The following is a 24282-nucleotide window of genomic DNA, read 5'->3' as shown; positions in this document are numbered from 1 at the left end:
GGAAACAGACTGCTGGGAAAAAGCACGAGCAGATGGCAACGGTATACTGCTCTCCCCTATTCTGCGGTACTTAAGTATAACTTTGCTTTGTACAAAGGAAAAAAACCCATCAGTGCTTCATAAGAAAAAACAAGTTTCAGAAATGGTAAGGGTCCATGAAGATTATTTGAATATATGTATAATTTTGACTTCGCAAAAGGAAGAGATTTTTTCATTATTCAAGAGATATAAATAGTGATTACTTTAAGGTGTCAAACATATAAAGAACACCTCCAGCTTTAGAAAAATACCCCGCACTAGTCTTTAAAATAAGCTGAAACATAATTTTAGCTAGAATGAAACACCTACAAGGGCAAGTCTAAAATTCCTGATGTATCTTACAGAACAGAGGGGGAAAGAGTAAACGATAGGAAAGAAAGAGAGAAACACAGGTTTGTGCAAAGAACCATTTCTCTTGGTGAACACGCTCTCCCGAGATAAGAAATGGAATGCACAGAACGGGCCAGGGCACTGTGCAGGGACACCACCACGAGTTTCAGGTCCTAAAGCACGGAGGGGAGGAAACCACACAGCCTCTGGGCCAAGAAATGCACACTGCGTGCCAGGAAGCAGTGTCCAAAAGTGCGTATCACGTACAATGCCCGCACTGACACGGAAGGAGCCTGTGGAGAGCCGCGCTGCACTGCCTAACTCTATCCATACAGTTCATCCGAAAAAGGCAGCTTATACCCAAAAGTACAAGGCAAAGGAAAGAGAATTAGGGTTTTAGAGAGGTCATAGGGTTTTACATGTAGCTGGGATATTTTCTAGGTTGTGACATTGGTCAAAGTGCAGATACTGAAAGCAGAAATTTCAGAGAATCTCCTCATATCCACCACCCAAAGATACCAGGGAGGAACTTGCTATTCACTGCAAAGCCTTATTGAAAATATTTCTATAATCAAAGGTAAACTGAAAGCTTTGATTTGTCACTCTCCAATCGATAGTTCCTGAATTATCAGAATTATTCTGCGTAGAGATTACAGTGAAAATGATGATAACCAAATTCTTCTAAGCTTAAACAAATATAACTCTAATTGGGTGTCACTATAAAGCCACATCAAACAGCTTATGAACAAAAGACAATGGGACAAAGCAAAAATCTCTTGCCTTTAATTCCTAAACAGAAAATTGGGGCATGCCGTGGTGGATGAGAAACAAGTGGGTTTTATTTCCATTTCACGTTGGAATGCGAAAAATGCCTTTTCCCCAGGATGGCAACCAGGGGCAGGGGGAAGCAAAGAGTCAGGAATCCTTAAGACTGTGCCTCACATGAAAAACTCAAAACAAAGGAGAAGTCCACAAAGAGGCCTTCAGTTCCATTTCCAAAGAGTGGGTGGCAAACAGTCTTCCATTGTCTGGAAGTTGTGTGTTAGAAGGTGGTTCCTACACGTCGATGACTGTCACACACACACAGCACAGAGGCTAACACGAAACTCTAAGATACTTACTACTGCCTTTCATCCACCACTGCCTCCTGAAAGACCCTGGGTCTGAGTCTCAGCCAGTCCATGGAGACCTTGACCGCAGGAAGGGGGTAGGCATTGTAGGATTCCTCCTGAGACTTGTTCTGGAGAGGACACTTGCACAGGATGCCAAGAAAAGACACTTAAAGAAAAAATGTATTCAGAAAGCATAAGGTATTTGACACCGTATTATCAGTCCAAATTAAAACGTCCTTATGAGCTTATGGGCCTTCTCCTCTATTCTACTGAACACTTAAGTATCTTACAGGTTCTTTCTGAAAAGGACATTTTCTTTCCCATGCTAAAAATTGTTACAGATACAGTTGACGATGGCAGCAAAGAAGAGAATTTAGGCCTCTTGAGTCAATGTTAAAACAAACAGGACACTTCTTTACAGGTCTCTAGTGCTTTGTTACAATGACGAAAACGCCTAAGATTATGCTTTCCCAAGAAGACGGAACAGAAAGTAAAACGGTTTAATACTCACTGAAGAGGGCCAACAGCTGTGTCCAACACAGCTGCTCATCTTGGCTGTAACTATGCTGTTCCGTCTCATTGCTAAAGTCACGAAGGTGATGAAGTTGGAACAGGTTAATGACAGTGACGTGAACTAACTGCTGAGAGTTGAAAGCTTTCTGAAACAGCAGCCTCTGTAAGAGAAGACAGGAACACTGCACACACTGTTATCCAGAACAGGAGCTGTCTTCGACGCAAGGACTGAACTGGCAGTCTGCATTTCTAGAGCCATGGGGGCCAACAGTCAAGTTACAGATGAGTAGACCGTTCCACTCGTAATCCCGGCATTTTAATCGAGTCTAATGTGGTCTGACAGTTCTCAGGCTGAGACGTTTCTCCTCGCCTCGGAAGGAACTAACCCAGACACCACTGAGCTGTGGTGATGTTGAGACGTTTTTCACAATAGTTTTCTTCTTTAAGTAACTATTTTTAAATATGGTCTGAGAAAAAAGTTTTAGGCATCCATCAATAAGTTCAAATACCTTTATCCATTAGAAGCTGTTTTTATGAGAGATGTACACACTAAAATATTCAACTGGGACCAATGACTAAAAAATACATGCACACAGTGAGAAAGAAATTTTCAACGAAAAGACTCAAAACGTGTTTTTGAACTCCTGGTACATAATGCATGACTTCCAAACTTTGTCATAAAATTTACTCTTTCAAAGGTTTGACATATTTAAAGAAACTTCTTTATAAAGGAGGTATATAGCAAGAACATACTTTGGAACACGAAGTAAACAAGATTCTAAAGCAATCATTACTATGTACAGGCACTTCTACAAGTTATTACCCTGACATTTCCCCCCATAAGGAGGGTACACACAAGACCTTCATCATCACATCTCACTGAATAACTGCATGTTCACAGTGACCTGCTAACCAGCACGATGAGGAAGGATTCACCAACAAGCACTCAGCTGGCGGCATCAACTTAATCACCTTTCTAACCACACAAGTTCCTAACCAAGCTGGTAACAAAAACGATATCCTAGCCACAGCCCACCTCCCTCCCAAGGAAATACTTGTGGAGACAGTGGGGACTCACCACCTTATGGTGGAAATAAATAACCTTATTTGTAATTCTACCAGCAGTGACAAGAATTCTACCACCTCAGAAATTTGGAGCTCCCTTTAGAATTTTTTTCCTACATACTGTTAAAGAATGTGAAACATCCAGAACAAGTTCCACAATTCATTAGCAAGGTATTTCACATATCACTGGAGAAAAATGCGGCTCCTCTCCGCTTCACCTCTCCTCCCCCAACCAGACCTGGCAGCCTCCTGGCCGGTGGCCATTCTGGCATATACCTCTAGAGGGCGCATTTCCTCCCCAAAGGCAGCCGGCACTTTCCTCCCTTCCTCCAGACTGTCCTGAAATCCCAGCTCTGCTCCAGGATCTTCCTACAAAATTTCTCTTTCGATCTCTATGTCCAACCTTCCACATAAGCTGACCATTTACACAAATGCGTAATACTGGCATAAAATGAGAATATTAATTTATTTTTTCAAAAAGCTTTTTTTCTGCCCTGGCTGGTGTAGCTCAGCTGGTGTAGCCAGCTGGCCTGCGAACCAGAGGATCGTGGTTAGATTCCCAGCCAGGGCACATGCCTGGGTTGCAGACCAACTCCCAACAGGGGACGCACAAAAGGCAACCATACATTGATATTTCTCTCCCTCTCTCCTTCCCTTCCCCTATAGAAATAAATAAATAAAATCTTTAAAAACCGTTTTCTTACAATTATAAAACAGCAATGGATGCCCTGCATCTATAAACCCACATTTACTACAGAAGGCAATGTCCTACAGAGCAGAATCCCAGCCTTCAAAGGATTTTCGAGTGTAGGCACAGAAGTTAATGCACATGGGCAAGGCCCAGTACCAGCAAATGTAAGTTCATAAAAGCACAGGTTGTGTCTTCTTCTCTCCCTTGTCTCTCCAAGGGCCCAGAAGAGTGCATGGCACACAGTAGGTACTCAATAAATACTTAGTGAAGGAATAACTCACAACTTTGGAGGTAAATGTGTACCTATTCAACTATAATTTTGTAAAACTCGGACTGTATTGTAGGAAGTGGAGACTCCCCCCGAACAAAGCTAGATGGGAATGGACGTATTGTCACTGAAAGACACTTTCAACAGCGGCTGAGGAAGACACTGACCTAAACACCTACAGGTTAACAGCACTCACTTGACAGCCATAGAAAGCCTTGTGCCTCAGTTCCTACCCCACTTCCTACACCCCAGGCCTTTGCCCCTCAGTGAAGCTCGACTTGGTGAATGTTTCTGCTTAGTAGCTAAAGACTGTTAGTTAGACACACCCAAGTTTTAAACTAATTATCCACAAATGCTTTAGAAATAATTTCACGTATTTACTCAACAACGCTAAAATTTCACCCCAACAATGTTCTTCTGCTACTTCAGCACTGGGTAAGGTTTGAAACAAATCTGCTTCACACTGTGTTGTTTAACTTCAGAGTACAGGAACCATACTTCAAAGAGTATTTTGGCAACTGCCCACACACGCCCACCAGAACTTCACCAGAAATACACATCTGAAGAGAATATTAGTGTTTATGGTTGAACCAAATGCAAAAGTGACTAGATCCTAGACTAGAATAACTTAAGAGAAAGTCTCATTAAGGTGGGCTCCCTTCCGTCCCCATTTAGGGAGTGCATCTTTCATAGGACCAGAGTGCTGGAAGCAATGTCAAGTCACCTGGTCCAATCCCCGGATATTTTACCAGGACCACACCCAAACCACTCAAGATGCCTGTCGATCTGACTTTCAGGTTCTCAAAAGACAGAATCCTTAACAACACCCTGCCTATGTCTATTTATGTATGTATGCACGTATGTATTTTTTCTATAGAAGGAAAGAGAGGGAGGAAGCGATGGAGGGAAAGGAAAAAAGATGGAGATGGTTGCCTCTTGCACACTGCCTACTGGCATGTGCCTGATTGGAAATCGTCCACTGGGCCACACCACCAGGGCTCTACCTAAATTTTAAAATTTAATTTTAGTTCTGACTTCAGGAAAGGCCAAAGATACGTTATGTATGGTAAGGTAATCCTTGACCTACGTGAAAACTCGTAATGAAGGCATCCAGACTTATTCGTTCCTTCCGGAGCACTACAGAGCCAGGTGCTGCTCTGATGCACCCGACGCTACAAACCGGGGATGAGTTTACGTGGGCCGCCAACAGGAGCAGAAACTGCAGAGGACTCTTATTTTAGACGCTTCCTTTAAAACCAACTGCTGCTATTAGAGTTATTTAGATAATCCTTAAACAAAAAAAGTATCAGCTAAAAAATGATGATCTGTAAGAATGATTTCACAATGACTGTATCTGGCCAATGTATGTCTCAGTTATTACTAAGTTCTACAATCTCTGGAATGTGAAACTTTCATAATATTCTTAAAACGGCAAAGCAGTTATGGGTGGTTCCCCAGGTATATATGACATCCAGCAGTAACCAAGAAATAAAACATGTCCTTTCAGAATGTCTTGTTCACTGTTGATCCAGAGACTAAAACAATGACAGATACACGAGTCAAATGTTTGGTGAATACATGAATAAAAATAAAGGTAACACTTTAATTTTCACGCTTCCCATATTTTACATATTATGCTACATTTAAGTAGCTAATTTAATATGCTAAAAAGGTCATTTTCATGTATGTAAATAAAACAAAGATCATTTCGTTTTCTCTACTTATATAAGTTTGTAAAATATGTATCTGTTGCATAAAATTTCTCATTCCTTTTCTTCTAACTACTACAAATCCTGAGGGATCAAAGTACAGTAAGAAAAATGAGCTTGAGCCCTGGCTGGTGTAGCTCAGTGGATTGAGCATGGGCCTACAAACTAAAGGATCGCGGTTCGATTCCCAGTCAGGGCACATGCCTGGGTTGTAGGAAGGTTCCCAGCAGGGGACGCACGAGAGGCAACCACACATTGATATTTCTCTCCCTCTCTCCTTCCCTTCCCATCTAAAGATAAATAAATAAAATCTTAAAAAAAAAGTAATGAGATTAAAATGAATTTAAAAAAAAAGAAAAATGAGCTTGATTTGCAGAATGGAAATATCTATAAAGTAGGTAACAAAACCATATCTAAAAATATCTAATCCATCAAAAGCAGTATTTTCAAAACTGAGAAAGAAATATGCTTGGTCTAAGAAAAAAGGCAGAAGAGCCATTTCTTCCCACTTGGTATTTTTTTGTCAATTGGCAGGCACCCAGTCCACCATCGCTGTGCGTATTTCTTTATACAGAGGGCACCTTAGTTTAAATTGAGGGCACGCAGTATGCAAAAAGTTCGTATTTAATTTCAAAGTTAATTGTTATTGACAGTTTACAGTTAAGTAATGGTATAAAAACTGGGAGTCATCTTCCCCCGAATTTTATGCTTCCTTATACAAAACAATAAATTCTGTTCTTGAATTCTAACCTTAAACTGTTCTTCCAATTTTTCTCGAAGAGGGCTCAACTTTTCCAAGCTCTTACTCAGGTACACGTGACCGTGGAATTTAATAAAGGCCTTGATGAAGTCAGAAACGCCCCATTTGGTTTTCACCTCATCCCGGCTGAAATGAAAGAAAAACTTCCATGAATCTTAAGCAGTAAAATGGCTAAAGCCTCTTAGAGGAGGCTTCAGTCTGCACATACACATGACTTGAGCACCTGGAAAGGATTCTGCATCTCCCTGAGTTTTCAACCGCAACACACTCAGACGAAGCCAGTAATTCAGCAGCCTGTGCTCCTCTACTGGGGACGAATCACTTGCTGCTGGGTTGAAATTCAGTTGGCAACTACACACAAAGCTACTATTTATTACTGTCTGTACATCGGGCACATACGAGAGAAGCACAGGGCGGTGGCCATTATTTCTTGCCTGCACAAATTTGAAGGGCGAAGACTACCAGGTTACACGAAGTCCTCTCGGAAAAGTCAACCCTACCTTTCCAGTGCTTTAGAAAGTGCTTTTTGTAGGTTAGTGGAGGCAGCTGGGAAAGGGAACTTCACAGCAATGCTTCTGCAGTAGTAGAAAATTGTGGTCAGATGGTCTCCCTTGGAAGAAGCTAAGATAGCCAACTGGTTGTAAGGCTGACCTAGAGGAGAAAGTTAAGGTTCTAAAGTAACTAACGATGCCCAATCCTATGATCAGAACACAGATGACCAATTTTTACACCTTTAAATTAGTAAGGCAGAGTATTTCATAACCTAAATGTCACGACTATATCACTACAAATGGGCATAGCGTAAAAACATCAGACTTCAGCAATGGTGCACAAAACGTTTCGGTTTGAGGCCACATACTTACAATGGAGAGCACTACAGTTCAAATAAGACTTCAGAAAGGGCTGGATACTAAGTGTTTCTCGGCCTTGTGGGCCAGAGTCTCTATTACAACCCCCGACTTTGCCGCTGTGGTGGGAAAGCAGCCAAACAACAAGAAACAAACAGTGCACTGGCTGCTACCCCTGCTGGAGACTTCCAAGGGGCTCCTTGTAGAATCTAGGGGATGTCAATGTGGCTTAACGAGAATGGCTGATACCACCAAACACCCACTGTCATTTCTCTACTTCAGGAATCACCACTAATGCCGACTTCTGGGACCATCAAACAAGAAAAAAGCACTACCTTTTGGGTAACGAGATATTTTTTCTAGGACAGAAATGGTAGTATTACACAGAAATTATTGTACAAGTAATTAAGGAAGCCAGAGTTGTTGAAACAGTTTTAGATGACATTAGGGAATATCTATTACACTGCTTTAATGACAACAGTTATGCTATTTTAAAAATTTCATTTTCAGTTACATAGAACATATAGGTAAAAGGAAAAATATGACAATCAATACCCAAACTCATCACACTTGAAAGATGAGCCTCCAGTTACTCTCCACACCGCTGTCAAGAAAGCAGCGCCGCCGCCACCACCACCACCACCGCCACCCACGAGCCGCCCGAGAGGCGCACTCACCGTTCGAGGGGACCAGCTGGGCTGCGTGCCGATAGTAGGACTCCGCCTGGCTGGTTTGGTTTCTGTATCGGGCTGAGGGAGGAAGAGAATTGAGTTTAAAAACGAACCAACAAATCAAGCACCAGCTAGGGCAGTACTTGCAAAACAGCTATAGTTTTAAATTCTAAAGATAACGAACATGAAAGCTAATCTAAGAGAATTTAAGAGAGAAAACTACTTTAAAACAAATTAACTATAGGATTATGTGCGACGTGTCCATCCGGCCTGCCCTACGTGGGACCTCTAGCGCGGAACCAACGTGAACGCTTACCTAGCCCCCACTTTCGAGTCCTCCAGGGTCATGCATCACCAGCTCCCACTATGGACTATGCTGGTGACCTGGAGCCGGCCAACAAGGGGTGAGTTATATGGCACTTAAAAACAAAACAAAACAAAAAACACTATACAATATGATCTGCAAATTATGTATTTCTTCAATATCTTATAAAGTGATTTTGAAAAATGCCTCATACCTACTCCAATAGTAACTGTGTGTGTGCAAAGAACACACTGAAAGCAGACAACCTAGATTCTCTCTCCCGTGACTCTCCCTGCAGAACTTGGTGCTTATTTGGATGTGACCCTCATTGAGTCAATGATTTATGACATCAAGAAATCTACAATCTTCTAACGTCAAGCAGTAATGTTCCCCACTCCTTATAATTTGAGGACAGCAAAACATAATCCTATAGTTAATTTGTTTTACAACCTGTTTAGGTCACCTTAAAGGAATGAACAAGAAATAAGTTACATCACATTCCTAGATAAGATACACAAACTGGAAATAGAAATTTAACTGTAAAAAGGAAACAAAAATGAGTTTCTAATGCACTGTAGGAAGGAAAGAAGGCAATCTAACTTCAGAAGGAATAATTTGTAAACCCTGCAATTCCAAAAGTACAGACTTCATTGAGAAAATATTAGAGCTCACACTTTGGAAAGTTTAACTGATTACATTTCTGCTGTTTATTATTTGCCTACATCTGAACAAATCTGAATAAAATTCAAACGTTAACACAAAAGTTACTTCCTCCTAGACCCTTTGCCAATCCCAAAACACTGAGAAAATCAGAGTTCCTTAAAGTGTATTTTACAGTTCCCTCTTACGATGATGTGCATCGTGTGTGCACGCTCAGTTTAAAGACAGATCGAGGTCCCTTCTATGACCGCACCAAAGAAAAGGACGGCTGCGTCACCAACGCCTCCACCCACAGGCTCACCGATGTCCCCCAGGTGAACGAGGCAGTGCTGGCAGATGTAGGAACAGGAGCTGGACTGTGGCTTCACGATGGCGCTGGTGTGCGTCTGCTTATGGCTGATAATTCCCAGCTGGGAAGACTTCACACGGCACGGTAAATCGACATTAAACACTGTACACAGTTCTTGTAATAACTAAAAGGAAACACAGCAAGACTTAGTATCAAGTCAGAACTGGTAAGGCAGAAGTACTCTAGCGGAAAGTTTATACACTTTAACCTACGTGCCTGGTATCACATACCACTGAGACCCGAGCAAAGACTTTAAGAAAACTACAGTAATCTTCCACATGATAATCAGTAACATCCACTGCAGACCACATGTCGGGTTCCCCAGTGCCAGAGCAATCTAGAACCCACGCTGACAAGGAACAGCAGCACTGCTTCAAACACCGCAGCCGGACGCCACGGAGCCCACGTACGTGCCCCACACCCGCTTCCTCGGTTCCTGCTCGCTCCTCAGCCCGCCACACAAAGCCCTCTCCCCATGCCAGCGCCACTCCACTGAAACCGCAGCGGACGTTCGTCGGACCCATCTTCCTGGACCTCACCAAGCACTCCTTCCCAGTTCCTTCATCCAAAGGCTTCCTCCTCCCACCTTCCCACCAAGGGCTGCCTTCTTGACCCCACACAAGTTCTCTGCACCCTGCTCATTCATTCCGATATTTACTTACAAATATTATTCCTTCAAATATTTGATTACTTTATCAGCCACCATGATGAGATACACACATGAATTAACAAATCTGTGTCCTTAAAGAGCTCACAGCAAAATGAGCAAGACAGGTACATAAAGTGCAGAGTGGAGAAAAGGAAAGAAAGGGAGGGGCATTAAATATGACAGCTTAATCCCTGGCTGGTGTGGCTCAGTGGACTGAGCACAGGCCTGTGAAGCAGGGGGTCGCTGGTTCGATTCCCGGTCGGGGCACATGCCTGGGTTGTGGGCCAGGCCCCCGGTGGGGGACACATGGGAGGCAACCACACATTGATGTTTCTCTCCCACTCTTTCTCCTTCCCTTCCCCTCTCTCTAAAAATAAATAAATATTTTTAAAAGCATGACAGTTTAAGCCAACAGAATATTCTACATTTATAACAAACTTCATTCTCTGGTTCTTTGATCCGTTTGTCTGACTTTATCATTTTGATAAACTAGTAGACATATAATCAGCTCTATTTTTTTCCAGAAGAGGATATGAAAGCAACAGCAATACCAAATGATTTGATTAAGTTTACAGAATTAAAAACACCCTGATTCTATCACCACTCTTTGTAATGTGCAGAAATCCACAATACAACATATGACACTCCCAGGACCCAACTCAGAAGGATTTCTTTCAAATGTCCCACTTTTTCCCTAAGATGAAAACCACCACCTCCACAACTGAATATAAATTCTGTGTGCCTTTATCACTAAGCATAGACATTACGTACTACATCTTTACTTATAACTGTACATTTGTAATGGGCAAGACATTTGTTGACAAAACTGGGTAAACAAGTTAATGCCTGGAATGGCTGGCTAGAGTCAGGAAACAGAAAAGGCAGGGAGTATGAAAAAAAAAGACAGCAACAGAAAAAGCGCAAACCCGAACCAGGCGACAGTGGCGGGTGTCGAGAAGAAACATGGTGGGATAAAGACTCAAGTTCAGCAAGTACTGGAAGGACAGACTGGAAAAGCAGGCAGAGCTGAACGTCTACCAGGAAGAAAAAAGAACGTTCACAGAAGGTAAATCAAACCTGGCCGGAAGGCCAGTGGAATGCCGCACAGTATCAGTTCCGCCTGCACACAGAGGTTGCAGGTGGAGACACCAGAGCCATTTCTGCTGGCTCAAGGATTCTGGGCAAGCGGACACTAGTTGGTTTAGAGGCAGAAAGAAACAAGGTAAAATTAAAAAGAGAAACAGATGTTTCTCAAGTTGAAAAAAACTATACTTGGCGATTATTCTGGGAAAACACCATTATTATACTATTGTGCTGCTCCTTAGCTGTTTACTCTATGCCAAGAATGAAGAACTATTTCCTTAGATTAAAGACTACTGTTTTTTGATGTTAAGAAAACCTACAGCAGAATGTCACACCTTCGTTTCGACTGGGCATCTGGTTCTGGCTCGAGGCACCATATGCTTCAAAATGGTCAACAAAACCCCAGCTAAGAAGTCAAAACCGCCTTCACAGAGAATACAACGAAGGATAATCTCAAACCAGTCTCCCCTCAATCCACGCCGGTCAGGTCTCCACCCTCTCCCTGCCGATGGAGCCGCACTTGATCAAATCCAAGATGCCCAAAGAATAACTATTGCTCTATATAACACTGAGGGGGGAAACTGCTGCCAACTCAATGGTGATTTACCTACTACTGTAAACTTATCCCTATTTCAGAGATATTTTTTATTTCATTTATTTTGAGAGGGGGAAACAGGGAGAAAGAGGGAGAGAAACATCCATGTGTGGTTGCCCCTTGAGCGGCCCCTACTGGGGACCTGGCCTGCAACCCAGCCATGTGTCCCAACCAGGAATGGAACCAGCAACCCTTTGTAATGTGCCAACCCTCAGTGGGATGGCACTCAATCCACTGAGCCGCACCAGCCAGGGCCCTACTTCAGAGATATTAAAACAGGGAAAATCTTTTAGAAATGAAGAAATATGGTACTGCTCATTTCCCCAGTGACTTCCACGCTGTCAACTCTATTGGTCCCTTTTAACCTTCTTGCTTCTTCACTTCTTGGCAGCAGCAGCAGCAGCAGGGCTGACTGCGCCCTCTCCTCACAGAGGCTCTGCTCCTGTTCCTGAGGTACCAACTCCCTCTGATTGTCTCTTATGGAAATCGTGGCTCTTTTTGTGCCAAGTCTGTTCCCACCTGGTCCGGGACTTTAAAGGCTAAACACCAATGTCTGTCTCCATCAGGGTTCTTTATTGTACTTTACTCTGGCCTGTCACTGGGCTGCAAGCCTGTTTCCCCAATTATCTATTGGACGTCTCCACTTAGAGGCCAGGTAGGTACCTCCTCAGACTGAGCATGGACAGAACTTTCCATGGACAGAGCTTTCTCGTAAAAGTGTTCCCCATCTAAGCAAATGGTACAGCCAGTCAACTGGCTGTCCCATCTGGTAACTCAAGTCATCTCTGACTCTCCCACACGCCCAATCCAATTCCCCAGCAAGGACATCAATTTCCCTCCATTACTCCAGTGACGTCCTAACCAGCTTCCATTCCTGACCCCTGCTAATCCATCCTCCCCACAACTTTTAGGGTAATCTTTAAAAACGTAAACCTTGATCGCGGTTCGATTCCCAGTCAGGGCACATGCCTGGGTTGCAGGCTGGTTCCTTGCAGGCTAACTCCCAGCAGGGGATGCACAAAAGGCAACCATAGATTGCTGTTTCTCTCCCTCTCTCCTTCCCCTCTAAAAGATAAATAAATAAATAATTAAAAAATAAATAAATAAAAACGTAAACCTTTTCATGTCCCTCTTCTGACTGCACTCCAGTGGTCTGCAACTACAACTTAAGATGGAAATTCGAGAGGTGAAAGGGGCGAAAGAGGTGAAGCGGGTTTGAGAGACACGGATTTTCAGTCACTAAATCAATCATGGAGATGTACAGCCCAGGGAACGCAGTAGGTTACACTGTAGTAACTACACAGCCCAGGGAACGTAGTCGTTTATACTGTAGTAACTACACCGCACAGGGAACGTAGTCGTTTATACTGTAGTAACTACACAGCCCAGGGAACGTAGTCGTTTATACTGTAGTAACTATACCGCACAGGGAACGTAGTCGGTAATACTATAATAACTACACAGCACAGGGAACGTAGTCGTTTATACTGTAGTAACTACACAGCACAGGGAACGTAGTCGTTTATACTGTAGTAACTACACAGCCCAGGGAACGTAGTCGTTTATACTGTAGTAACTATACCGCACAGGGAACGTAGTCGGTAATACTATAATAACTACACAGCACAGGGAACGTAGTCGGTAATACTGTAGTAACTACACAGTGAGGGAAGGTTGCTAGACTTGAGGCGATCACTTAAGCTGCTAAATCACTATGCTTCACACCTGAAATCAATACAATATTGTACGCCAAGCATCCTGTAACAAACAAATTAAATTTCAGCCTTGACTGGTGTGGCTCAGGGGACTGAGTGCTGGCCTGCAAACCCAAAGGTCACAGGTTGAATTCCCAGTCAGGGCACATGCCTGGGTTGCAGGCCAATGTTTCGCTCCCTCCCTTCCCCTCTCTAAAAATAAATAAATAAAATCTTTAAAAAAAAAATAGACTTCCGCCAAGATGGAGGCGTAGGTAGAAACACTGTACCTTCTCCCACAACCAAGTTTGAATACAACAAAGGTTTAGTAAACAAAGACACAGCCAAAGAACAAAAAACTGAAGTACATGGAAGTCTGACAACAATGAACTGATCAACCGGGACTAAGAAACCAGCAGAGTGAGCAGTGAGACAGGGGAGTGTGAGGAGGAGAAGGGGGAAGAAGGTACAGAGAATAAGTAGCATAGACGGTAGGTAGAAAATAGGGGGGAGGGCAAGAATAGTAGGGGGGAGGGCAAGAATAGTAGGGGGGAGGGCAAGAATAGTAGGGGGGAGGGCAAGAATAGTAGGGGAAATATAGAATCTAAAGAACTTGAGACACGTGGACATAAACTAAGGGGGGGGAATGGTGGGGGAGGGAGTGTGCAGGGTGGAGGGGAATGAAGGGGGGGAATAGAACAACTGTAATGGTATAATCAATAAAATATATTAAAAAATTAAATTCCAAAACATATTTTAGACTATAAAGCTGCACGATGATCTGGATTCGGCCCACTTCCCCAATCCGGCGGCTAACCCGCACCGCACGCCATCAGGGAAACCGAGTGGGACGTTGCCGTCGGCCACAGCCTTAGCTGTTTCAGCGATCAAACCCAGACCACATAAAGACGCAACTACAAAGTCCTACTCATGTTGACACGTGCAAGAAAGTTTACTGACGCTCATTCTACGACTGTACAACTGTTGTAACCGCTCAACCACTGCCTAAGAAATGAAGGTGAAAAAATTAATGATTATAGAAATTTCAAAAATAAATTTCAAAATTAGATCACCTGCCCACTTTTCCCTTATAAAACAGTATTTTAAGACATTTGAATTTTATAAAATGTTTTTACAAATATCATGCTCCTTCCATAAAATGATTCTTATTTGACTTCCTTGCAGATGTGATTTATCAATATCCAATTAAGTACTTCGCAATGCATAACATGCCACGTCATAAAGGCAGGCCAAGAATCCTTTTCAGGATAACACATCCATCTGTACAACGGCCTTCACAAAAATGGGCTGCAGTGGGTGGATGCCTTCCCGCTCCCTCCACCAAGTCCAGCTGCCCCAGCTGCCCCAGTTGCCCCGCGTCCTGGCTGCTGCCCTACTTCGGTTATGTTCACAGTTCTAGTTTCTAATGGGTGGGGGAAAGAAAATTTGATCGGAAACAAGACTGGAGTTTTAAAACTGGACTACGTTTCGAAAACCTAGAAGTGACCAGAATGTACAGAATCTGTCCAAGATGTTAGGACAGGAATCTGGACCTCAGAGAAGCAGAGCTGAAAGTGGTGATGCGGCAGCCGGGACAGGGGGGCAGACACCCCCTTCATTAAAATCCCACTGAGCTGAGATTCCTGAAAATACAGGGTCCAACTGCACACACACAATGACGGTCAAGCAGCAGCACTCCAAGAACTGGCCAAGAGCAAGATCCTCAAACCTTAATCTTGTCATCTGAAGATGAACATTTACATACAGATATTTTATTAATGAAATGATAAATGCTACTACAAATGAATAAAATCAAGTTTTTAAAGGGTTCTGCTCACAGTAAAGAAAATCCATTGTTCGGAAAAAAGATTCATTCATTCTTTTACCTCCCTGGATTTAGAAGTTATATCAGAGTGTAACTAAGGATGAGGAAAGTCTCTAAGGAAAATGATACCTTCGTGACACCGCAGAAAAGCAGCTCCATTTCTCAGGTGGTTTAACAGCATTTGAAGCTCTAAATCCTACTGCCTATACAAAACTGTGAAAACTCACTGGATAACACAAACTTTGACAAGTTCTTACCTGGTACAACACAGCAGCTACTTTCATAATAACTACACCCACTATAAATTCACATCTGCTCTGACACCGCTTGTAACTGACCACTTCCAGTGTTTCACTAAGACGCTGCTTTTGTCACCCGTTTTCCGTTTACCCAATCATACCTCCAACCACGAAGCTGAAACAGCAGACTGTTTAAGAATAGAGTCTTTGTTTAAAGGTCTTATGGTAAACAATTTGGAACATCTTTATTGAGATCACAGGTGACCCACTCCTGGATGGCCCCCATAGTGGTTGTTACACGGGTGTGTACACGATCAACAAGATGTGTACAAAGAGAACATTGACCACTAATTCTAGGGAAAGTGGTGTACAAGGCAGAACTCACCTGAGTGTAGAAGCCACTAGCTGCCTCTAGGAACAGAGAAAGGTTTGCCTGCACTTCACTCCGATTTGGGTTTGCTCGATTCTTTGCCTGGCCTTGTAGTGTTGTGATCTGATTCTTAAAGGCGTGATTCCAGCTGAAAACAAAATGTAATTCTATTTGTATAGCAGTGACTCACTGGGCAGACACTGGTCCCCCTGAGAACAAGAAAGAACTGTTTGTTATAATTATAACACACTAGAGAGTAAACCTGCATTCAAGTTATTCACTTATTTAAATAACTTTAGGCTCCCCTTTGAACAAGACTAGACAGGTAGTAGAATCCAACCGATCGTAGTGAGCACTCACCAAATGTCTGAATAACCAGAACGGGGCTTCAGCTACTAATCGTTTAGAGCGACTAAAGTTAGAGCCTACTTGAAAATGACAGCACAACACCAGAACTACGGTGGTGAGACCAAAGTACAAATAAGCTATTAACAAATCTGCAAACATTGTGCCAAAATATAACTGAGCATACCCTAACAAATGATGTGTACAGGGGAAAAAGTTTTGTATTAAGCCATATCCCTTATTTCCCTAAAAATCTATTTTCCACAGTTCTATCTCTATGTAATAGTTCATTTCTCTTTTTCTTTAGAGCTTAAAAGTAAGCTCATTTTCTGACATTTCCATTTGACTATTTAAAGTCAGAAACCGCACAATACTACAGCATAGCATACCAAAATCCTGCCATAAAGTGCCTTTCACTAATCAAGTTGTTTAGAAAACCATTTTACAGTCAAGTAAAAACAGCCCCCTCCTAACTGGCAATCACAGAGGGACACCGGAACTCAGAGGGACACCGGAAATCACAGAGGGACACCGGAACTCAGAGGAAGGGAGGGTGTTACTACTGACTCAAGGACATAAACGCAGGTGAAGGGTTTACACCCTACCTGGAAAGTACCTAGTTCTTTACCAAAGTCAACTTGTAAGGCTCTAGAGCACTCGGGTTTTTAATGAGGTACGAGGTCAAACACTCTCTCAGCATTTTCAATGGCGTCTTAGCTTCACTCTAACACCACAGCTGCGGATCCCGAGCGGGTTGAGTGAGCACTACCTCTAGATCTAATAATACAAAGTAATTTAAGAAAAGTGTGGAGGGTGAGGAACACGAACCTCCACCACAGCCTGGGGTCAGGGGCAGTGCTACACAGTAGGTTCTTAACTGATGTTTAATTTTTCATCAGGCTAATACCTTCGTTCCATGGGTTCGATTTAAAGGCAAGGCCTTCCACAAAAGACATGTATTTACTCACTTGGGAATCTGGTCATCTCCCATTTTACCCCTCACAGAAAGAATGACTGGAATAGCCTAAATATATAAAATCTTTCTTTAGTCTTATTAGGGGGAGAAAAGGACATACCTATTTATTTTATGATATGCCCTTAAGAGTCAACTCTGAACACTTCTCTTGCCACCTAAGACTGTATGTAAAAGGAATACCAAATATTACTTTTACAATAATACCAAAAGTAAAATCAAATATTTGGTTTAAAAAAACCCGCATTATAATATTTTTTTTAAATTTTCACTGAAAACGCTTACTCCAAGAGAGGTTGAAAAGAACCAACCAAACTGGTTTTTCTGTCCTAAAGTCTTGTTGGGACCTTGACCTTAACAGGGACGTCCCAAACGACGGTACTTACAGGTCCTGCTCTACTTTCTTGTCTAGAGCGTATTCCAAGTCAGTAACCAGCATTTTCTGGTACAGGTCCTGCAGAGCCTGCCTGGACGTCCAGACCTCAGCTGGACCCAGCTTGGAATCTGAGGGACAGAACAGAAACAGAAGAGTGGACACAGCATTAAGTCCATTACGGCACCTCGACGATTCCTCCCCACTCTGCTCCCCAAAGCAAACCATGAACGTGCTGGAGCAGTTTTATGTCACTGCATGTCAAGTGACTTTCACACCTTTCGTCTATGACTAAGTCCGTGTGCTGCTGTATGTGTCTTTTAGCTTTAAAATAATACCATGGGAAAAAAATGGCTTGCCCTTTCCTTTAGGTTTGGATTTGGAAGTACTCGTATCATAGGAAGCCACGTGCCTTGTAGCAGTCAGTCACCCTCTGAAATGATGGACTGCCAGCTCGGTCCACTTCCTCTCACCACTAGACCTCTCTGACCAAAGCAGCCTTTTCTCTCTTTATTTTGAATCACTCTCCCAGCTGTCCTTACAGAATCCTCGCGTGGGCTCCTAATGCAGCAGCTGTCTGAGCTTTCTGCTGTCACTCCCACTCCGTGTATGTCTGTCCACCACATGAGGCCAGGACAGTGAGCATTATTTTAACGACTGGCGGACTGCCTGCCAAGACCCTTTGGTGAGCAATCCGTACTTGGTATTTAATGTAAATGAGGGCTGGTAGCAGACAGTGATTAAACTGCTCAAGAGGCCGGATGAGAGACTGGGTGCGGGTGAAATCAGAAAGTCAGGCTATCACTACACATAATACCAAAGTGAGGCCACACTGTGGGCCAGAGTCCTGTAAGGCACACTAGCCTCTCCAATAAGTAGGCTCCCGAGGCCGTAACCGACAGTGAGCTAGCTCACGAGAAGAGCTCAGTGGCAGGCTTTTCAATACGTGCACTTCCGACTGCTCAGTCAGGCTGTCCGGCTGCACTCGGTGTTTCCTGCTGCGCAAAGACTCACTTCTCACTCTTTCCTAGGTCTCTGTACCTGCAGCCACCACAATCCCATTCGGCAAAAAGAATCTTCTGGATATGACTTAGTCCTCAGAAGAGTTTGCTGGCTACTAAAAAAGGTGGGAGAGGTCTAATTATCAGCTTCTTGGTCCCTTATTAAGTTTCGGATGATTAAATAAATGTTATGCATTTATTCAACTCTGCTTCAATTCTTGATGGCAGGGAAAGGATGGTAAGGGCTCATTAAATCTGATCTATCAGAAAGACTATTATTTAAATGAGTACACTTAATACCTTGGTTAATGTTTCTAGGCAGTCAAATGTCCCTTATAAAAGTCAAACCCTTAGCATACACTCACCGAAGGTGTTTAGTACTTAAGATTATGCTTATAATGCCAATAATAACAGTGGTTCAGAGCTGAAACTGACATCCCTAGTATGGAAAATGATGACAATTATGTTAATAAGGAGAAGGAACTGAGTTGCTATACTAAGTAAGCCTATAACTGTTTCTGAGCTTGTGTGGGGGAGGGGCTTTTTCCTGAACAAGAGACAATGAGATAACCCAAATTCCTACACAACATTAGCCCACAAGTGTAGAAGTTGAGAGCAAAACATCAACAGATCACTTCCTCTTAACTGTAAACTTTTGCAAATATGCTGGTTATCACAGTAGTTTGACTCTTCTTGGTGAATTTCACTGCACAACTAAATTCCTCAAAATCAGAATGAGATCCATTATCACATATCACTTTTACACTTTTAAACAGCACATGTGATTATAGAGAGCATACTCATCACTAGAGTTATTGACATATTTTTCCTAACTGAGAGATTAAAGTCATTTGCTCTATTTAGTGACTAAGTCCAGTTATTCTTTCAAAAACACCTTGGCTATTGTCCAAAACAAGAAAGATAAGGGACCCCCCAAAAATGTGGTAAGGTAACTCATTCAACTTCAAAAATTTTCAGTTTCCCTGCAAATATTTTTTCAGAAGGCTTACTTACTATTCAAATTTGGGTAATTATAAACAAGAAGATATAAACCTAACACCAAAGGGTATGCGTGAATTTTTTCTGTATGTCTGAAATAACTGATAAATACTTCATAAAAATTAAATGGTTATACGCATTAAATTAGGCAATATTCAACCAAAATGCAGGTGGTACAACTTATCTAAAATTCCTGACAAATCATCTAAGTAAGAATACAAAATATAGAATAAATATTTAAAGCAAACTGTAAGAGGAAATAGCAAGTTATTATCCCTTTGGCAACTAGGACGGAGCTACAAGTAACAGAGGAAAGATACCCTTCTCTGAACTGAATGGACCAAGTCAGGTGGGAAAAACAACCCAGCAGCCAGTACCTGTCATGTCAGCCTTCAGGACTTCTGCCTGCCTAAAAGGGAAGAGAGAACATCGGTTAGGTGCGCCCAACGTACATCACGCTAAGTGAGCACATCCAGCGCAGGAGGGCTGTGCAGCAGCTTCATCCGAGGCCCAGACAATAGTGTCCCCTCCTTCTCACACAGGGTGGCTGGCACCAGGTCTTGGCAGATTGATGCCAGGCCTTAGAAGCTTACAGCTCATCATAACTCTTCCACTAAGTAAAGTTCACTTTCTTGCTGTTTGTCTCCAAATCTGATTATTTAAGGTAACATTAAATGACCATCTTAAATAAAAATTTCCCCTGGAAGCAACCAGGGGAAATTCACAATTCACAAGCCACTGTATTTAAAACCTCCCCTCTCCTCAGGCTGCTGCGTTCTGCCCTGTTTCTCAGCCTCAGCCCCTTTCGGAAAAGGACGCCCCACACTCCCAGAGCCCTCTTCCCCCTTCCCCTGTGGAACACTGCCCATCGTGCTCCTTACTCCCCCTACCAGTGATGCCACCTAGTGCGCTCCTTCTAGTCTTTCCTAAGGCTACCCCCACCCCTCTCAAAAATGTCAAGACTTCTTTCTACTGAATACTTCCTTGTCTTCAGAATTAAAGCATGCACAATGAGTCTCTCACGGATTTTAGAACCTTCTTCCCGTATTCTCCTCTAAGCTACTCTCCCAAATTCTTCAAGAATTCTTCAAGCATGGCCTGGATTCGAGAGGCCCAAAACTGAACCCATGACCTATCTCCCCCTGCCACCCCTGGTTCTTTGCCTAGTGGTCTTCACCCGAGCAAACAGAGCACAGCATTCCAGCTGTGACAGACACCTGAAGTCGCCCACGACAAGGGTCTCCAAATCTCCGGTAATCTATCAACTCCACTATAACCCCGCAGGTCTCCTGCTCCCCTGCTCCCCCACTGCTCAGCCACTCTCAGTCAGTTACAAGTGCCCCCTGCCTGTGCTGCAAAGGCAGTAAACTGTGTCCCCTCCACTTCACTCAGTCCTCCCCACTGCTGGCAGAGGGGTCCTTTACAATGCACATCTGATCTTACCAATCACCCACTTAAACACTTTAATCATTTCCCACTGCTCTTAACTTAAAAAAACAAAATCTTGCCTGGAGAGGTGTGGCTCAGTGGGCTGGGTGTTACCCTATGAGGCCAAAGGTTAGATCCAAGTCACAGCAAAGGCCTGGGCTATGGGCCAGGTGGCTGGATGCACAGAAGAGACGCAACTGATTGATGGATGTTTCTCTCCCTCTCTTTCTCCCTCCCTTTCCCTCTCTCTAAAAATAAATAAAATCTTTAAAAAAATTAAGTTTTTAAACAATGGAATCACAATAGAGTGCTATAGAGTTAACCACAAACCATATGGGAACTTTCAGTATAAAATACTAAATAAATGGCTACACTCAGTTCTAAAATATAACATCACATCAAATTCCATTATCCACATAGCCCAGCTCCATTGTTTGCTTAGAGTGTTAAACTCCTGCCACTAAAATTTTTTTTCACAAGGTCACTGACTCATGCCCTAAAACAGAAGGTCCGACAACTTAACGAAGAATGCCACATACCCTAGCCTTGTCACATGGCCTCCTCTCCTCCCCGCTCAAGTCCTCTGAGAGTGCTGATTTATGAACTTCATACCAAAAAAGCCAGTGCTAATCATGCATCTTTACTGGGTTCAATAACCTTTCATTTTGTCCCTGAAGAGGATGAAGTATTTTACTATGTTTCCATATTTTATTTATTTTTTAATTCACTAATTAATTTTTTTTAGAGAGAGGGAAAGGAACGGAGAAAGAGTGGGAGAGAAACATCAATGTGTGATTGCCTCTCATGTGTTCCCTACTGGGGACCTGGCCTGCAACCCAGGCATGTGCCCTGACTGGGAATCGAACCAGGGACCTTTTGCTTCACAGGCCTGTGCTCAATCCACTGAGCTATACCAGCCAGGGCTATGTTTCCATATTTTAGCTAAAAGCTCATACGTATACAAGATGTTTTATTCTTAGGGTGATGTGACTAAAGGTTGTTTTCTCATTCCAAATAAGATTTGCTTGTAAAGATGAACAGTATCATTTCAGCATGCTCACAACTTCCAGTTACATTGAGCACATATAACAAGAACAATTTACAAATAATCTGCTTCTCTTATAGGTTGGTCAGTAAATGGAGAACTATAATTCTAACAGATTCTGGACCAGGCTTCCATCGACAAATAGAGATCAAAATTCTACACTGTATTTTCATATACTAAATCTGTCCAAGAAAAACTATAAAAGTAAAAATTGAAGCACTAAGAAAGTACAAAAATGTCATAACATTCTATGACATAAATATTAAAGCATTTTGAAATTCCAGGAGTTTTGATTCCTCAGCTGATGAGGGTAAAAGTGCCCATTTCTGTGCAGAGTTCCTTACTAGGTTCTGAAAGAGACACATGCTAATGACTAAAATAATCTTGCTAAATTGAAATGATGAAAAAAGAGAGCTAAATGGAAAATATAGCAACCCTGGGAGATAGCTACTATTAATTCCCATTCCATAAACAAGGAAATTGAAACTCTGAAATGTAAAATAATTTGTCCACAGTCACAAAGCAATTAGGTACAATTAAGTGCAAACCTAGTTCCTTCTGACACCAAAGTCCAAGTTACCGTATTTTGCGGTGTATAATGCGCTCCCATGCATAATGTACACCCACGTTTTTAGACCTACCTGTGTATAATGCACATCCTTATTTTCTGCTCAAAAATTGGGCAAAAGTGTGCATTATACACTGCAAAATATGGTACTTCTATTTCTTCCAAATTAGAGTAAAAAAATTCTATAACATAAAAAGCTGACAGCCTTATCTAGGTTCAGTTTTGTGCCATCAACTGAATACCAACATTTAGGTCAACTATCCTAAATGAAACGATCTGTTCACATTAGGAAATAAATATCTGAGTTTTTATCAGAAAGACTACAAGTAGAATTCATATTCTAGTGCAATGGTCAGCTTTGAGTGAAATTCCCTCCTTCACCCTGAATCTGGATTTTGTAAATAAATTTTACTGGAACACAGCTGTGCCTGTCCATTTACATACTGTCTATGGTTGCTCTCTGCCACAAGGGCAGAACTGAGTGGTTCAACGAAGACCACATGGCCCTCCAAGCCTGAAACATTTGCTACCTCCCCCTTCGCAGAAAATCTTTGCCTGTCCTGCTCTAGGGAGTACTTGATCTAAAAACAAAAGAGAGAGAAATAAAATATCTGTAAGTTCCCAAACAACAGTTTTCCCATATGAAGAATCATCAATAACAGTTCCCTCAGAGTAAATAAATCCATTTTCATTAGTTAATACCCACAGTCCACTCACACAGAGAACTGTTAAAGAACAGCCGCATGTAGTTGGAAAGTTAGCCGTTCCAGGCCATGCCATATTTTTGATGAAGTTAATCTGCAAACTGTTTAAGGCATCATTAGGTTTAGTACTATTACCCACTAACTCCTCCTTTCCCCCGTGTACCCCAAATGCCCACTCGGACAGGTGAGAAAGAGGGATTAAGTGAGAACTGTCACGTCCCGAGAAGAGGAAAGTCTACACCCCACACCTACACTACTATGCTTTCTTTTTTTCACAGTGCATAATACACAGGAAATCAAAGCAAGAGAGATGTGATCTTCTATCAACTTTCATAAAGATTAGAACAAAACTGGTTATTCGATTATATTTTACTTTATAAAGAAAAAAACATCACAACTGACCTTCTGGTTTTGTTAAAAGCCAATTTGTTTTTATAGTTTATATAGTTTATCTGGTTTTTACAACTCACAGCCTATAGCCAATGCTTATTATATAAAAAGGAAGAGTTTTTAAATGGTTCTTCTTGGTAGAAGTTGTGGCAACATGAGTTCCTTTATATTCTTACTTTAAAGCTGAAGGAATCGATAGAGAGAATGAATGAACCAAGAATAAAAATAGCACTGCTGAATAGTTACAAAAATATAAAGCTTTCAAAATACTAAATATATTGTCTCAATTCGTAAACAATAAGAGAAATTAAATATTTATATCGAGCAATAAAAAGAAGTCATGAAATGCTGAGTAAATCTGAAACAGTCCATGATAATCAAATATGCTGAAAGCTAACAATTAGCAACAATATTCTTGGAGAGTACAGGATCAAGACTTACAAATCCACAATGCACTCTAATATAACAGGTAGGCACTAAAATAGCTAACGCTACATAGCCCTTAGTATCCACCAGACACTGTTCTAAGAGCTTTAAACGAAGTAATCATTTAATCCACACTGAACTGTCACTGCTCTACTTCATAAATGAAGAAACACAAGGAGAGACAGTTGTGGGCAACTTCCAAGTGTCTGTCTCTCACAACTGGAAAGCTATGCTATGTTTGCTCAGGTAAGTAACT

The 24282-nt window shown here is 42.1% G+C and overlaps 1 protein-coding gene and 1 long non-coding RNA gene across 7 annotated transcripts in view; one reads left to right on the top strand and one right to left on the bottom strand.

The window, feature by feature from the left end:
- The window catches only part of SMG7 (SMG7 nonsense mediated mRNA decay factor), a 68013-nt gene that overhangs the window by 18244 nt on the left and 25487 nt on the right, over positions 1–24282 (bottom strand). For 5 of the 6 annotated variants that reach the window (XM_037035280.1, XM_037035283.1, XM_037035284.1 and 2 more), the window contains 9 exons: positions 19843–19874; positions 17479–17596; positions 15790–15922; positions 9272–9443; positions 8013–8084; positions 6988–7138; positions 6478–6613; positions 1993–2155; positions 1491–1647 (listed from right to left, as the gene is read on the bottom strand). In XM_037035280.1, the coding sequence (XP_036891175.1) occupies positions 1491–1647; positions 1993–2155; positions 6478–6613; positions 6988–7138; positions 8013–8084; positions 9272–9443; positions 15790–15922; positions 17479–17596; positions 19843–19874 (1134 nt within the window). Of the gene's footprint in view, positions 1–1490; positions 1648–1992; positions 2156–6477; positions 6614–6987; positions 7139–8012; positions 8085–9271; positions 9444–15789; positions 15923–17478; positions 17597–19112; positions 19189–19842; positions 19875–24282 lie in introns of those variants that run through there. The other variant, XM_037035282.1, reaches the window with a different exon arrangement.
- LOC118979235 (uncharacterized) lies at positions 4646–22638 on the top strand. The gene is made up of 3 exons (XR_005064871.1): positions 4646–4656; positions 9495–9496; positions 22515–22638. It is a non-coding gene; the product is annotated as an uncharacterized LOC118979235 (long non-coding RNA).

Source organism: Sturnira hondurensis, unplaced genomic scaffold, assembly GCF_014824575.4.
Source record: "Sturnira hondurensis isolate 20B ecotype Veracruz unplaced genomic scaffold, ASM1482457v3 Scaffold0022215, whole genome shotgun sequence".
NCBI classification, from domain to species: domain Eukaryota; kingdom Metazoa; phylum Chordata; class Mammalia; order Chiroptera; family Phyllostomidae; genus Sturnira; species Sturnira hondurensis.
Note: the sequence above shows the minus strand (reverse complement) of the source record. Positions and strands in the feature narration are given on the sequence as shown.